Source organism: Oncorhynchus clarkii, chromosome 29 (assembly GCF_045791955.1).
Source record: "Oncorhynchus clarkii lewisi isolate Uvic-CL-2024 chromosome 29, UVic_Ocla_1.0, whole genome shotgun sequence".
Classification (NCBI taxonomy): domain Eukaryota; kingdom Metazoa; phylum Chordata; class Actinopteri; order Salmoniformes; family Salmonidae; genus Oncorhynchus; species Oncorhynchus clarkii.
This window is the reverse complement of record NC_092175.1, coordinates 46,258,617-46,275,774: the sequence shown is the minus strand read 5'-3', so window position 1 is coordinate 46,275,774 and position 17,158 is coordinate 46,258,617. Positions and strand designations below refer to the sequence as shown.

General features: G+C 43.2%; 1 protein-coding gene across 1 annotated transcript in view; it reads left to right on the top strand.

Moving 5' to 3' along the window:
- The window catches only part of LOC139388014 (metabotropic glutamate receptor 5-like), an 82,094-nt gene that overhangs the window by 58,061 nt on the left and 6,875 nt on the right, over window positions 1–17,158 (top strand). The window contains exons 12-13 of the mRNA XM_071134494.1: window positions 3,929–4,046; window positions 15,767–15,953. Of these exons, the coding sequence (XP_070990595.1) occupies window positions 3,929–4,046; window positions 15,767–15,953 (305 nt within the window). The remainder of the gene's footprint in view (window positions 1–3,928; window positions 4,047–15,766; window positions 15,954–17,158) is intronic.

Below are 17,158 nucleotides of genomic sequence, written 5' to 3'. Positions count from 1 at the left end.
TACCCACGTCTCGTGGATGCTTCAAAGTCTTTGACCGTTCATCCAACTGTTTTGAAGATGCTGATTTATGATTACTGTCACTGGATGTTTAACTTTCCTTCCTTGAACAGTGTTCTGGTCGGCCTGAGACATCGTTCGTCACCGCTGTCAGAATCTGTTGACTCAAAGCCAGGAAGTTCTGAAGCTCGAGCTGCCTTGAGGGAACAGAGAGCGTCCTGCAATTGTTGAATTTCGCCTTTGAATGTTTTTAGAGCCCTCAAACGATCTTTCTCTCTCTGTAATGTCCTGATTATCACGAAGGAAGTTATCATCTCGTTTTCTCACTTCGGCTAATACAGTTAAAGACAATCGTGTCTTTGTTAGTGAGTCAGACATTCTCTTTGTTTTCCCAGCAAGCTTTATGTATATCAGACAGATTCCATATTTAATCTCTATCAACAATGACAGAATATTTCTTTATCTCCTGCCTACCACCGTGAATGTAATATCTTTTCCATGTTCACATCCGTTGTCTGGCCCTTTTCAAGAGTGTTTTTCTCACTTGAAGATGTCATGACATTCACTTCAAAAGTTGTATGAGATATAGTTCATACCTTATATATTTATTTAACCCCCAAAGATATATAACCCCTAACCTATCTATAGAATACATGTATATAACCCCTACAGCTGTGTGGCAATGCACGACTCCAACACCATCAAGTTTGATGACGACACAACGGCCTGATCAGCAACGACGATGAGTCAGTCTACAGGGAGGAGATCAGAGACCTGGCAGTGTGGTGCCAGAACAACAACCTCTCACTCAACGATGAGTCAGTCTACAGGGAGGAGATCAGAGACCTGGCAGTGTGGTGCCAGAACAACAACCTCTCCCTCAACGATGAGTCAGTCTACAGGGAGGAGATCAGAGACCTGGCAGTGTGGTGCAGAACAACAACCTCTCACTCAATGTCAGCAAGACAAAGGAGCTGATTGTGGACTACAGGAAACGAAGGGGCGAGCTCGCTACATTGACGTGGCTTTAGTGGAGCTGGTCGAGAGCTTCAAGTTCCTCTGTACCCACATCACCAAGGACATAACATAACATTTACACACACCAACACGTGAAGAAGGCACGACAACACCTCTTCCCCCTCGGGTGGTTGAAAAGATTTGGCATGGCCCCGCATCTTGACTGGCCGCATCGTCGCAACTGCACTGTCCTCAATCGTAAGGAGCTACAGAGGACGGCCCTGTACATCACTGGGGCTGAGCTCCCTGCCATCCAGGACCTGCCATCCAGGACCTCTATAACAGGCGCTGTCAGAGGACGGCCCTGTACATCACTGGACTCTACCCACACTCTCACTGGAATCTACCCACACACTCACTGGACTCTACCCACACTCTCACTGGACTCTACCCACACACTCACTGGACTCTACCCACACACTCACTGGACTCTACCCACACACTCACTGGACTCTACCCACACACTCACTGGACTCTACCCACACACTCACTGGACTCTACCCACACACTCACTGGACTCTACCCACACACTCACGCATACTAACACTGACACTCCAACACACGCACGGCGTGTACACACATGCATATTGACGCCACACACACATACACAGTTTTACACTCTTCACACACGCTGCTGTTACTCTGTTTATTATCTATCCTGATTTCCTAGTCACTTTTACCCCTATCTACATATTAACCCCATTACCCCTACCCTAGTACATTGACTCGGTTCTCCTTGTATATTGTTTTGTTATTGTTATTTATGGTTTTACTATTCTTATTTTCTTTTGTATTTAGCATTTCACTGTCAGGTCTACTACACCTGTTGTATTCAGCATTTCACTGTCAGGTCTACCTGTTGTATTCAGCATTTCACTGTCAGGTCTACCTGTTGTATTAAGCATTTCACTGTCAGGTCTACTACACCTGTTGTATTCAGCATTTCACTGTAAGGTCTACTACACCTGTTGTATTCAGCATTTCACTGTCAGGTCTACTACACCTGTTGTATTCAGCATTTCACTGTCAGGTCTACTACACCTGTTGTATTCAGCATTTCACTGTGAGGTCTACTACACCTGTTGTATTCAGCATTTCACTGTGAGGTCTACTACACCTGTTGTATTCAGCATTTCACTGTGAGGTCTACTACACCTGTTGTATTCAGCATTTCACTGTGAGGTCTACTACACCTGTTGTATTCAGCATTTCACTGTAAAGTCGACACCTGTTGTATTCAGCATTTCACTGTGAGGTCTACTACACCTGTTGTATTCAGCATTTCACTGTGAGGTCTACTACACCTGTTGTATTCAGCATTTCACTGTAAAGTCGACACCTGTTGTATTCAGCATTTCACTGTAAAGTCGACACCTGTTGTATTCAGCATTTCACTGTAAGGTCTACTACACCTGTTGTATTCAGCATTTCACTGTAAAGTCGACACCTGTTGTATTCAGCATTTCACTGTAAGGTCTACTACACCTGTTGTATTCAGCATTTCACTGTAAAGTCTACTACACCTGTTGTATTCAGCATTTCACTGTAAGGTCTACTACACCTGTTGTATTCAGCATTTCACTGTAAGGTCTACCTACACCTGTTGTATTCAGCATTTCACTGTAAGGTCTACTACACCTGTTGTATTCAGCATTTCACTGTAAAGTCAACACCTGTTGTATTCAGCATTTCACTGTAAAGTCAACACTTGTTGTATTCAGCATTTCACTGTAAAGTCTACACCTGTTGTATTTGGCGCACGTCTGAAAATCTCAATGGTCAAATATTTGTCCTGATTCACACATTTCTTTGTCACGTCCTCCTCTCATCACCCTCAGAGAGTGAGGTCATTGTGGGGTCATTGCCAGGGATCAGCCATTATTGACCTTGGAGCAATTTTGAGTTGAAGTGCCTTTGTCAAGGACAGATCTACACATTCACCTAGACGGCTCGGGGATTCAAACTAGCAACATTTCGGTTACTGGGTTACTACACTCTAGCTGATAGGTTACCTTCCGCCCTGTGTCGCACACACACACACATATTGTGTGAGAGAATGTAGCACAGATTAATCACTCGGGTTGGTCCCTCTCAGCAGCCATTCCATTAGAGAATAGTGTGTTAGTGTGGCCTGGACTCAGCTGAGCTACTTAGCATGTGACCTACACAAGCACGAGCTCACACATGCTGCAGAATGTGCGTTGAGGGGGGGGACCCTGAGAATATTATTAACAGTGTGTGTGTGTGTGTGTGTGTGTGTGTGTGTGTGTGTGTGTGTGTGTGTGTGTGTGTGTGTGTGTGTGTGTGTGTGTGTGTGTGTTTCCAGGTTGTGAGCCTATCCCGGTGCAGTACATGTGTTGGGGAGACCCTGAGAATATTACTAACTGTGTGTGTGTGTGTGTGTGTGTGTGTGTGTGTGTGTGTGTGTGTGTGTGTGTGTGTGTGTGTGTGTGTGTGTGTGTGTGTGTGTGTGTTTCCAGGTTGTGAGCCTATCCTGGTGCAGTATGTGTGTTGGGGAGACCCTGAGTATATTACTAACTGTGTGTGTGTGTGTGTGTGTGTGTGTGTGTGTGTGTGTGTGTGTGTGTGTGTGTGTGTGTGTGTGTGTGTGTGTGTGTGTGTGTGTGTGTGTGTGTTTCCAGGTTGTGAGCCTATCCCGGTGCAGTACATGTGTTGGGGAGACCCTGAGAATATTACTAACTGTGTGTGTGTGTGTGTGTGTGTGTGTTTCCAGGTTGTGAGCCTATCCTGGTGCAGTATGTGTGTTGGAGAGACCCTGAGTATATTACTAACTGTGTGTGTGTGTGTGTGTGTGTGTGTGTGTGTGTGTGTGTGTGTGTGTGTGTGTGTGTGTGTGTGTGTGTGTGTGTGTGTGTGTGTGTGTGTGTGTGTGTGTGTGTGTGTGTGTTTCCAGGTTGTGAGCCTATCCCGGTGCAGTATGTGCGTTGGGGAGACCCTGAACCCATAGCAGCAGTGGTGTTTGCCTGTCTGGGGCTCATGGCTACTCTGTTTGTTACCTCCATATTCATCAGGTAACACCTCTTACAGACTATCTATACATATAATGACATCATGTACCCTTTATACAGTATCAGTCAAAAGTTAGAACACCTAGTCATTCAAGGGTTTTAGAACACCTACTCATTCAAGGGTTTAGAACACCTACTCATTCCAGGGTTTTAGAACACCTACTCATTCCAGGGTTTTAGAACACCTACTCATTCCAGGGTTCTAGAACACCTAGTCATTCCAGGGTTTTAGAACACCTACTCATTCCAGGGTTTTAGAACACCTACTCATTCCAGGGTTTTAGAACACCTACTCATTCCAGGGTTTAGAACACCTACTCATTCCAGGGTTCTAGAACACCTAGTCATTCCAGGGTTCTAGAACACCTACTCATTCCAGGGTTTTAGAACACCTACTCATTCCAGGGTTCTAGAACACCTACTCATTCCAGGGTTTTAGAACACCTACTCATTCCAGGGTTCTAGAACACCTACTCATTCCAGGGTTTTAGAACACCTACTCATTCCAGGGTTTTAGAACACCTAGTCATTCCAGGGTTCTAGAACACCTACTCATTCCAGGGTTTTAGAACACCTACTCATTCCAGGGTTTTAGAACACCTACTCATTCCAGGGTTTTAGAACACCTAGTCATTCCAGGGTTTTAGAACACCTAGTCATTCCAGGGTTTTAGAACACCTAGTCATTCCAGGGTTTTAGAACACCTACTCATTCCAGGGTTTTAGAACACCTAGTCATTCCAGGGTTTTAGAACACCTAGTCATTCCAGGGTTTTAGAACACCTAGTCATTCCAGGGTTTTAGAACACCTACTCATTCCAGGGTTCTAGAACACCTAGTCATTCCAGGGTTTTAGAACACCTACTCATTCCAGGGTTTTAGAACACCTACTCATTCCAGGGTTTTAGAACACCTAGTCATTCCAGGGTTCTAGAACACCTACTCATTCCAGGGTTTTAGAACACCTACTCATTCCAGGGTTCTAGAACACCTACTCATTCCAGGGTTTTAGAACACCTACTCATTCCAGGGTTTTAGAACATCTAGTCATTCCAGGGTTTTAGAACACCTACTCATTCCAGGGTTCTAGAACACCTACTCATTCCAGGGTTTTAGAACACCTACTCATTCCAGGGTTTTAGAACACCTACTCATTCCAGGGTTTAAGACCACCTACTCATTCCAGGGTTTTAGAACACCTACTCATTCCAGGGTTTTAGAACACCTACTCATTCCAGGGTTCTAGAACACCTACTCATTCCAGGGTTTTATAACACCTACTCATTCCAGGGTTTTAGAACACCTACTCATTCCAGGGTTCTAGAACACCTACTCATTCCAGGGTTTTAGAACACCTACTCATTCCAGGGTTCTAGAACACCTACTCATTCCAGGGTTTTAGAACACCTACTCATTCCAGGGTTCTAGAACACCTACTCATTCCAGGGTTTTAGAACACCTACTCATTCCAGGGTGTTAGAACACCTACTCATTCCAGGGTTTTAGAACACCTACTCATTCCAGGGTTTTAGAACACCTACTCATTCCAGGGTTTTAGAACACCTACTCATTCCAGGGTTCTAGAACACCTACTCATTCCAGAGTTTTAGAACACCTACTCATTCCAGGGTTTTAGAACACCTACTCATTCCAGGGTTTTAGAACACCTACTCATTCCAGGGTTTTAGAACACCTACTCATTCCAGGGTTTTAGAACACCTACTCATTCCAGGGTTTTAGAACACCTACTCATTCCAGGGTTTTAGAACACCTAGTCATTCCAGGGTTCTAGAACACCTACTCATTCCAGGGTTTTAGAACACCTAGTCATTCCAGGGTTCTAGAACACCTACTCATTCCAGGGTTTTAGACACCTACTCATTCCAGGGTTCTAGAACACCTACTCATTCCAGGGTTTTAGAACACCTACTCATTCCAGGGTTTTAGAACACCTACTCATTCCAGGGTTTTAGAACACCTACTCATTCCAGGGTTTTAGAACACCTACTCATTCCAGGGTTTTAGAACACCTACTCATTCCAGGGTTCTAGAACACCTACTCATTCCAGGGTTCTAGAACACCTACTCATTCCAGGGTTTTAGAACACCTACTCATTCCAGGGTTTTAGAACACCTACTCATTCCAGGGTTTTAGAACACCTAGTCATTCCAGGGTTTTAGAACACCTACTCATTCCAGGGTTTTAGAACACCTAGTCATTCCAGGGTTTTAGAACACCTAGTCATTCCAGGGTTTTAGAACACCTACTCATTCCAGGGTTTTAGAACACCTACTCATTCCAGGGTTTTAGAACACCTACTCATTCCAGGGTTTTAGAACACCTACTCATTCCAGGGTTTTAGAACACCTACTCATTCCAAGGTTCTAGAACACCAACTCATTCCAGGGTTCTAGAACACCTACTCATTCCAGGGTTTTAGAACACCTACTCATTCCAGGGTTTTAGAACACCTACTCATTCCAGGGTTCTAGAACACCTAGTCATTCCAGGGTTTTAGAACACCTACTCATTCCAGGGTTCTAGAACACCTACTCATTCCAGGGTTTTAGAACACCTACTCATTCCAGGGTTTTAGAACACCTACTCATTCCAGGGTTTTAGAACACCTAGTCATTCCAGGGTTTTAGAACACCTAGTCATTCCAGGGTTTTAGAACACCTACTCATTCCAGGGTTTTAGAACACCTAGTCATTCCAGGGTTTTAGAACACCTACTCATTCCAGGGTTTTAGAACACCTAGTCATTCCAGGGTTTTAGAACACCTACTCATTCCAGGGTTTTAGAACACCTAGTCATTCCAGGGTTTTAGAACACCTAGTCATTCCAGGGTTTTAGAACACCTAGTCATTCCAGGGTTTTAGAACACCTACTCATTCCAGGGTTTTAGAACACCTACTCATTCCAGGGTTTTAGAACACCTACTCATTCCAGGGTTTTAGAACACCTACTCATTCCAGGGTTTTAGAACACCTACTCATTCCAGGGTTTTAGAACACCTACTCATTCCAGGGTTTCAGAACACCTACTCATTCCAGGGTTTTAGAACACCTACTGATTCCAGGGTTTTAGAACACCTAGTCATTCCAGGGTTTTAGAACACCTACTCATTCCAGGGTTCTAGAACACCTAGTCATTCCAGGGTTTTAGAACACCTACTCATTCCAGGGTTCTAGAACACCTTCTCATTCCAGGGTTTTAGAACACCTACTCATTCCAGGGTTTTAGAACACCTACTCATTCCAGGGTTTTAGAACACCTACTCATTCCAGGGTTTTAGAACACCTAGTCATTCCAGGGTTTTAGAACACCTACTCCTTCCAGGGTTTTAGAACACATACTCATTCCAGGTTTCTAGAACACCTACTCATTCCAGGGTTTTAGAACACCTACTCATTCCAGGGTTTTAGAACACCTACTCATTCCAGGGTTCTAGAACACCTACTCATTCCAGGGTTTTAGAACACCTACTCATTCCAGGGTTTTAGAACACCTAGTCATTCCAGGGTTTTAGAACACCTAGTCATTCCAGGGTTTTAGAACACCTACTCATTCCAGGGTTTTAGAACACCTAGTCATTCCAGGGTTTTAGAACACCTACTCATTCCAGGGTTTTAGAACACCTAGTCATTCCAGGGTTTTAGAACACCTACTCATTCCAGGGTTTTAGAACACCTACTCATTCCAGGGTTTTAGAACACCTAGTCATTCCAGGGTTTTAGAACACCTAGTCATTCCAGGGTTTTAGAACACCTAGTCATTGCAGGGTTTTAGAACACCTACTCATTCCAGGGTTTTAGAACACCTACTCATTCCAGGGTTTTAGAACACTTACTCATTCCAGGGTTTTAGAACACCTACTCATTCCAGGGTTTTAGAACACCTACTCATTCCAGGGTTTTAGAACACCTACTCATTCCAGGGTTTTAGAACACCTACTCATTCCAGGGTTTTAGAACACCTACTCATTCCAGGGTTTTAGACCACCTAGTCATTCCAGGGTTTTAGAACACCTACTCATTCCAGGGTTTTAGAACACCTACTCATTCCAGGGTTTTAGAACACCTACTCATTCCAGGGTTTTAGAACACCTACTCATTCCAGGGTTCTAGAACACCTACTCATTCCAGGGTTTTAGAACACCTACTCATTCCAGGGTTCTAGAACACCTACTCATTCCAGGGTTCTAGAACACCTAGTCATTCCAGGGTTTTAGAACACCTACTCATTCCAGGGTTTTAGAACACCTACTCATTCCAGGGTTTTAGAACACCTACTCATTCCAGGGTTTTAGAACACCTAGTCATTCCAGGGTTTTAGAACACCTACTCATTCCAGGGTTTAGAACACCTCCTCATTCCAGGGTTTTAGAACACCTAGTCATTCCAGGGTTTTAGAACACCTAGTCATTCCAGTGTTTTAGAACACCTAGTCATTCCAGGGTTCTAGAACACCTACTCATTCCAGGGTTTTAGAACACCTACTCATTCCAGGGTTTTAGAACACCTACTCATTCCAGGGTTTTAGAACACCTAGTCATTCCAGGGTTTTAGAACACCTACTCATTCCAGGGTTTTAGAACACCTACTCATTCCAGGGTTCTAGAACACCTACTCATTCCAGGGTTTTAGAACACCTACTCATTCCAGGGTTTTAGAACACCTACTCATTCCAGGGTTCTAGAACACCTACTCATTCCAGGGTTTTAGAACACCTAGTCATTCCAGGGTTTTAGAACACCTACTCATTCCAGGGTTTTAGAACACCTACTCATTCCAGGGTTTTAGAACACCTAGTCATTCCAGGGTTTTAGAACACCTAGTCATTCCAGGGTTTTAGATCACCTAGTCATTCCAGGGTTTTAGAACACCTAGTCATTCCAGGGTTTTAGAACACCTACTCATTCCAGGGTTTTAGAACACCTACTCATTCCAGGGTTCTAGAACACCTACTCATTCCAGGTGTTCTAAAACCTAGAACACCTAGTCATTCCAGGGTTCTAGAACACCTAGTCATTCCAGGGTTTTAGAACACCTAGTCATTCCAGGGTTTTAGAACACCTACTCATTCCAGGGTTTTAGAACACCTACTCATTCCAGGGTTTTAGAACACCTACTCATTCCAGGGTTTTAGAACACCTACTCATTCCAGGGTTTTAGAACACCTACTCATTCCAGGGTTTTAGAACACCTACTCATTCCAGGGTTCTACAACACCTACTCATTCCAGGGTTTTAGAACACCTACTCATTCCAGGGTTTTAGAACACCTACTCATTCCAGGGATCTAGAACACCTACTCATTCCAGGGTTTTAGAACACCTACTCATTCCAGGGTTTTAGAACACCTACTCATTCCAGGGTTCTAGAACACCTACTCATTCCAGGGTTTTAGAACACCTACTCATTCCAGGGTTTTAGAACACCTACTCATTCCAGGGTTTTAGAACACCTACTCATTCCAGGGTTTTAGAACACCTAGTCATTCCAGGGTTTTAGAACACCTAGTCATTCCAGGGTTTTAGAACACCTAGTCATTCCAGGGTTTTAGAACACCTACTCATTCCAGGGTTTTAGAACACCTACTCATTCCAGGGTTTTAGAACACCTAGTCATTCCAGGGTTTTAGAACACCTACTCATTCCAGGGTTTTAGAACACCTAGTCATTCCAGGGTTTTAGAACACCTACTCATTCCAGGGTTTTAGAACACCTAGTCATTCCAGGGTTTTAGAACACCTACTCATTCCAGGGTTTTAGAACACCTACTCATTCCAGGGTTCTAGAACACCTACTCATTCCAGGGTTTTAGAACACCTACTCATTCCAGGGTTTTAGAACACCTACTCATTCCAGGGTTCTAGAACACCTACTCATTCCAGGGTTTTAGAACACCTACTCATTCCAGGGTTTTAGAACACCTACTCATTCCAGGGTTTTAGAACACCTACTCATTCCAGGGTTTTAGAACACCTAGTCATTCCAGGGTTTTAGAACACCTAGTCATTCCAGGGTTTTAGAACACCTACTCATTCCAGGGTTTTAGAACACCTACTCATTCCAGGGTTTTAGAACACCTACTCATTCCAGGGTTTTAGAACACCTAGTCATTCCAGGGTTTTAGAACACCTACTCATTCCAGGGTTTTAGAACACCTAGTCATTCCAGGGTTTTAGAACACCTACTCATTCCAGGGTTTTAGAACACCTAGTCATTCCAGGGTTTTAGAACACCTACTCATTCCAGGGTTTTAGAACACCTACTCATTCCAGGGTTTTTCCTTTTTTTTTTACAACGTTCTACATTGTAGAATAATAGTGAAGACATCAAAACTATGAAATAACACATATGGATTCATGTAGTAACCAAAAAAGTGTTAAACAATTCAAATTATATTTGAGATTCTTCAAAATAGCCACCCTTTGCCTTATAATTAGCCTTTATTTAACTAGGCAAGTCAGTTAAGAACATATTCTTATTTACAATGACGGCCTAGGAACAGTGGGTTAACTGGTCTAGGAACAGTGGGTTAACTGGTCTAGGAACAGTGGGTTAACTGGTCTAGGAACAGTGGGTTAACTGGTCTAGGAACAGTGGGTTAACTGGTCTAGGAACAGTGGGTTAACTGGTCTAGGAACAGTGGGTTAACTGGTCTAGGAACAGTGGGTTAACTGGTCTAGGAACAGTGGGTTAACTGGTCTAGGAACAGTGGGTTAACTGGTCTAGGAACAGTGGGTTAACTGGTCTAGGAATAGTGGGTTAACTGGTCTAGGAACAGTGGGTTAACTGGCCTAGGAACAGTGGGTTAACTGGTCTAGGAACAGTGGGTTAACTGGCCTAGGAACAGTGGGTTAACTGGTCTAGGAACAGTGGGTTAACTGGTCTAGGAACAGTGGGTTAACTGGTCTAGGAACAGTGGGTTAACTGGTCTAGGAACAGTGGGTTAACTGGTCTAGGAACAGTGGGTTAACTGGTCTAGGAATAGTGGGTTAACTGGTCTAGGAACAGTGGGTTAACTGGTCTAGGAACAGTGGGTTAACTGGTCTAGGAACAGTGGGTTAACTGCCTTGTTCAGGGGCAGAACAACAGATTTGTTCCTTGTCAGCTCAGGGATTCAACCTAGCAGCCTTTTGGTTACTGGCCCAACGCTCTAACCACTAGGCTACCTGCCACCCCTACCTGCTGCCTTGATGACAGCCTTGCACACTCTTGGTATTCTCTCAATCAGCTTCACCTGGATTGCTTTTCCAACCGTCTTGAAGCAGATCCCACATATCCTGAGCCCTTTTTGGCTGCTTTACCTTCACTCTGCGGTCCAACTCATCCCAAACCATCTCAATTGGGTTGAGGTCAGGTGATTGTGGAACCCAGGCCATCTGATGCAGCACTCCATCACTCTCCTTCTTGGTCAAATAGCCCTTACACAGCCTGGAGTAGGCTGGACAATAGAACGAGTCAGAATTCACCCAAGGCTGAAAAAAACAGCAAAAGAACGTTGGCTAAGCTGGAACATTAGCACGAGCCCATAAAGCAACTGAATGGAATCGAATGTTCTCAGAGCTTGTTTTGATTGGAGTGATGCTGTCACGGAACCCTCCGGATCTGTCATTACGCACACCTGGTCCCTATTCCCAGTGGTTAGTAATTGTATAAGTCTGCCCTTTGTTCACCATTGTCCTGTCGATCATTGTTCCAGTGTACGTTGGTTGCGTGAGTACCGTTGTACCGTTGTGCTGTGTGCTGTGTGTTTTGGCTTTCGTATCATTGTGGATTGTGCAGATGATTACAGGTCTCGTCCCGTGTGATAATCATTCTGCGCTTGTGTTATTTATTCGAGGTACTCCTCGCTCTTTTTTGGGGGGGGTTTCTACCCTGTGTTTTGTATACGTGTTTGTTTGGTCTTCGTCCCCAGCGCTGTAATTTGGGTAAATCAAAAAATAATAAATAAATAAAAACTATTACGCATTCCTGCGCCTGTCTCCCGATCTTTAAAACCAGCGTGACAGACGCTTAGAATTCCATTTGGCCCAAATGGCACAAAAATATGTATCCCTTTTTATTTTACCTCTACAATCTGTCGTCCAATCGACGAAACTGGAAAAAAATTACTTGTGTAGAAAGTAAACATCCTCACCTTGATGGTGTAGTGAAAAAGTATCGAAAAAATGAGAACTTCTGACTACTTCTGGTCTAGTGATCGATGACAAATGAGCTCGATGCCCAGACTTACATAATTACAAAGAGGAGATTCTCCTGATTTAAAATAGTGCCCAACTTGAAAAAAATCTAATTATACACATTGTGAGATATTTGTCGAAATAGACCGGCATGCCACTCTATAGGAAAACAATGTGGGGAGCTCAGCGTTCCAAGAGCAAAAAATATTTGGGGGCTAGCATTTGATGACAACCAGGCTCACTGCCCAGACTTGCGTAATTAGAAAGAGGAGATTCTTATGATTAAAATGGCGTCTGACTTGAAAAAATCGAAATATACACATTGCGAGATATTTGGCAAAATAGACAGACATGCCTACATTTCCCCTATAGGAAACAATGGGACGACCTCAGAGTTCCATGAGTCATTATTTTGTTGTTTACGTTTTAACTATTAAACAACTTGAGCAGGTCTCATGGGCAACAATTGTGAAGCAGGCATTGTGACATAGAACAATGGGCTGGGAATAGAATGTTCGGAAGGCGAGTTGGTGCCACGGTGCTCAATAGAACTAATAGGAGCTGGCAGGGTGAAAAATGCACTAAAATAAGGCCTGTTTTTTAGTAATTACTTCAAAACTACGGCAAACAGCTGGGACATATGGTCATATTATGAAACTGGGCTCCATGACGGATGCAATGAACAAGTTTTTATCAGAAAAAAGCGTTGTTAAAAATGTCATGTGTCCAGCCTACCTGGAGATATGTTGCGTCATTGTCCTGTTGAAAAACAAATGATAGTCCCACTAAGCGCAAACCAGATGGGATGGCGTATCGCTGCAGAATGCTGTGGTAGCCATGCTGGTTAAGTGTGCCTTGAATTCTAAATAAATCATAGACAGTGTCACCGGCAAAGCACCCCCACACCATCACACCTCCTCCTCCATGCTTCACAGTGGGAACCACACATGCGGAGATCATCCATTAACCTACTCTGCGTCTCACAATAAACCAAAAATCTCAAATTTGGACTCATCTGACCAAAGGACAGATTTCCATCAATCTAATGTCCATTGCTTGTGTTTCTTTGCCCAAGCAAGTCTCTTCTTATTGGTGTCCTTTAGTAGTCGATTCCTGCAGCAAATCGACCATGACGGCCTGATTCACACAGTCTCCTCTGAACAGTTGATGTTGAGATGTGTCTGTGAAGCATTTATTTGGGCTGCAATCTGAGGCTGGTAACTCTAATGAACTTATCCTCTGCAGCAGAGGTAACTCTGGGTCTTCTTTTCCTGTGACGGTCCTCATGAGAGCCAGTTTCATCATAGCGCTTGATGGTTTTTGGGACTGCACTTGAAGAAACTTTCAAAGTTCTTGAAAAATGTTCCTGATTGACTGACCTTCATGTTTTAAAGTAATGATGGACTGTCGTTTCTCTTTGCGTATAAGAGCTGTTCTTGCCATAATATGGACTTGGTCTTTTACCAAATAGGTCTATCTTCTGTATACCACCCCTACCTTGTCACAACACAACTGATTGGCTCAAACGCATTAAGAAGGAAATAAATTCCACAAATTAACTTTTAACCAGGCACACCTGTTAACTTTGTATGGCTGCAGGGGCAGTATTGAGTAGCTTGGATGAAAAGGTGCCCATTGTAAACGGCCAGCTCCTCAGTCTCAGTTGCTAATATATGCATATTATTATTAGTATTGGATAGAAAACACTCTAAAGTTTCCAAAACTGTCAAAATATTGTCTGTGCGTAGAACAGAACTGATATTGCAGGCGAAACCCTGAGGAAACTAAAAACAGGAAGTGGCTTCTATTTTGAAAACTCCATGTTCCATAGCCTCCCTTTGCTGGATTTAAAAGGATATTAACCAGATTCCTTTTCCTTTCGCTCCCTCAAGGTGTCAACAGTCTTCAGACATAGTTTCAGGCTTTTATTTTGAAAAATGAGCCAGAACGATAACATCGCGTCAAGTGGTCACATGAGTTTTGCTCGCGCAACAGAGTTTGGATAGGTATTGCTTTTCCCTCTCCTACTGTGAAAGACATTTGTGGTTGATATATTATCGATTATATATATTTTTTTAAACCTGAGGATTGATTATAAAAAACGTTTGACATGTTTCTGTGGACATTATGGAAACTATTTGGAATTTTCGTCTGCGTTGTCGTGACCGCTCTTTCCTGTAGATTTCTGAACATAACGGTCCAAACAAACGGAGGTATTTTGGGTATACAAATCATCTTTATGGAACAAAAGGAACATTTATTGTGTAACTGGGAGTCTCGTGAGTGAAAACATCCGAAGATCAAAGGTAAACAATTAATTTGATTGCTTTTCTGATTTTCGTGACCAAGCTACCTGATGCTAAGTGTACTTAATGTTTTGTCTAGCGATCGATAAACTGACACAAATGCTTGGATTGCTTTCGCTGAAAAGCATAATTTAAAAATCTGACACGACAGGTGGATTAACAAAAGGCTAAGCTGTGTTTTCCTATATTTCACTTGTGAATTCATGAATATAAATATTTATAGTAATATTTATTGAATGTAGCGCTATGCTATTCAGCGGTTGTTGATGACACTTATCCCGATAGGGGGATTGCAGCCATAACAAGTTAATAGGAAATGCATTCCAGGTGACTACCTCATGAAGCTGGTTGAGAGAATGTGCAAAGCTGTCATCAAGTCAAAGGGTGGCTCCTTTAAAGAATCTCAAATATAAAATATATTTTGATTAGTTGAACACTTCTTTTGACCACTTCTTTTGACCACTTCTTTTGACCACTTCTTTTGGACCACTTCTTTTGGACCACTTCTTTTGACCACTTCTTTTGGACCACTTCTTTTGGACCACTTCTTTTGACCACTTCTTTTGACCACTTCTTTTGGACCACTTCTTTTGGACCACTTCTTTTGACCACTTCTTTTAGACCACTTCTTTTGGACCACTTCTTTTGGACCACTTCTTTTGACCACTTCTTTTGGACCCGTACCTCTTAGAGGTTAAAGGTGCCTGAACCGTTTTGGCCACACTGGCAGAACCTTTCCAGATCAAAAAGGTTCCTCCAAGAACCCCTCAACTAACCAAACATCAACTATCGACTTCCATTGGTTCCTCGAGGGACTCCAGGGGTTTCTTGAATCTCCAAGGTTCCTCAAGTCAACACTAATGTTAAGAGTCAGAGGTCATGAAGTAAAGAATAGTGTTCCATTTGGGATGCCACGTTGGTCTCATAGACTTATCAAGCTTTGACCCAACAGGCACCCTATTCCCCATATAGGGAACTATGTTTGATCAGAGAGGACTGGCACCCTATTCCCCATATAGGGAACAATGTTTGATCAGAGAGGACTGGCACCCTATTCCCCATTATAGGGAACTATGTTTGATCAGAGAGGGCTGGCATAGTCTAGCATGCTGTAAACATTAATATGAATGTCAATTTGATCGTGTGTGTGTGTGTGTGTGTGTGTGTGTGTGTGTGTGTGTGTGTGTGTGTGTATGTGTGTGTGTGTGTGTGTGTGTGTGTGTAGGTTCTATGACACCCCGGTAGTGAAGTCGAGCAGTAGAGAGCTGTGTTACATCATCCTGGCTGGCATCTGTCTGGGCTATCTCTGTACCTTCAGCCTCATCGCCAAGCCCCACGCTGCACACTGCTACCTACAGAGACTGGGGATAGGACTGTCCCCTGCCATGAGCTACTCTGCCCTGGTCACTAAGGTACACACACACACACACACACACACACACACACACACACACACACACACACACACACACACACACACACACACACACACACACACACACAATGCCAATGACTGTATTACAGTTGTATTTCCAGACTAGCCTTATAGCTGGTATCCTGACTGTGTTGTTGTTGTTGTTAATCCAGACTAACCGTATAGCTGGTATCCTGACTGTGTTGTTGTTTTTGTTGTTCCAGACTAGCCTTATAGCTGGTATCCTGACTGTGTTGTTGTTTTTGTTGTTCCAGGCTAGCCTTATAGCTGGTATCCTGACTGTGTTGTTGTTTTTGTTGTTCCAGGCTAGCCTTATAGCTGGTATCCTGACTGTGTTGTTGTTTTTCCAGACTAACCATATAGCTGGTATCCTGAATGTGTTTTTGTTGTTGTTTTTGTTCCAGACTAACCATATAGCTGGTATCCTGACTGTGTTGTTGTTGTTGTTGTTGTTCCAGACTAACCGTATAGCTGGTATCCTGACTGTGTTTTTGTTGTTGTTCCAGACTAACCGTATAGCTGGTATCCTGACTGTGTTTTTGTTGTTGTTGTTGTTCCAGACTACCCATATAGCTGGTATCCTGACTGTGTTGTTGTTGTTGTTGTTGTTGTTCCAGACTAACCATATAGCTGGTATCCTGACTGTGTTTTTGTTGTTGTTGTTGTTCCAGACTACCCATATAGCTGGTATTCTGACTGTGTTGTTGTTGTTGTTCTAGACTAACCATATAGCTGGTATTCTGACTGTGTTGTTGTTGTTGTTCTAGACTAACCATATAGCTGGTATCCTGACTGTGTTGTTGTTGTTCCAGACTAACCGTATAGCTGGTATCCTGACTGTGTTGTTGTTGTTCCAGACTAACCATATAGCTGGTATCCTGACTGTGTTGTTGTTGTTGTTGTTAATCCAGACTAACCATATAGCTGGTATCCTGACTGTGTTGTTGTTGTTGTTGTTGTTGTTGTTGTTTTTCCAGACTAACCGTATAGCTTGTATCCTGACTGTGTTTTTGTTGTTCCAGACTATCCAGACTATCCTGACTGTGTTGTTGTTGTTGTTCCAGACTAACCGTATAGCTGGTATCCTGACTGTGTTGTTGTTGTTCCAGACTAACCGTATAGCTGGCATCCTGACTGTGTTGTTGTTCTTGTTGTTCCAGACTAACCATATTGCTGGAATCC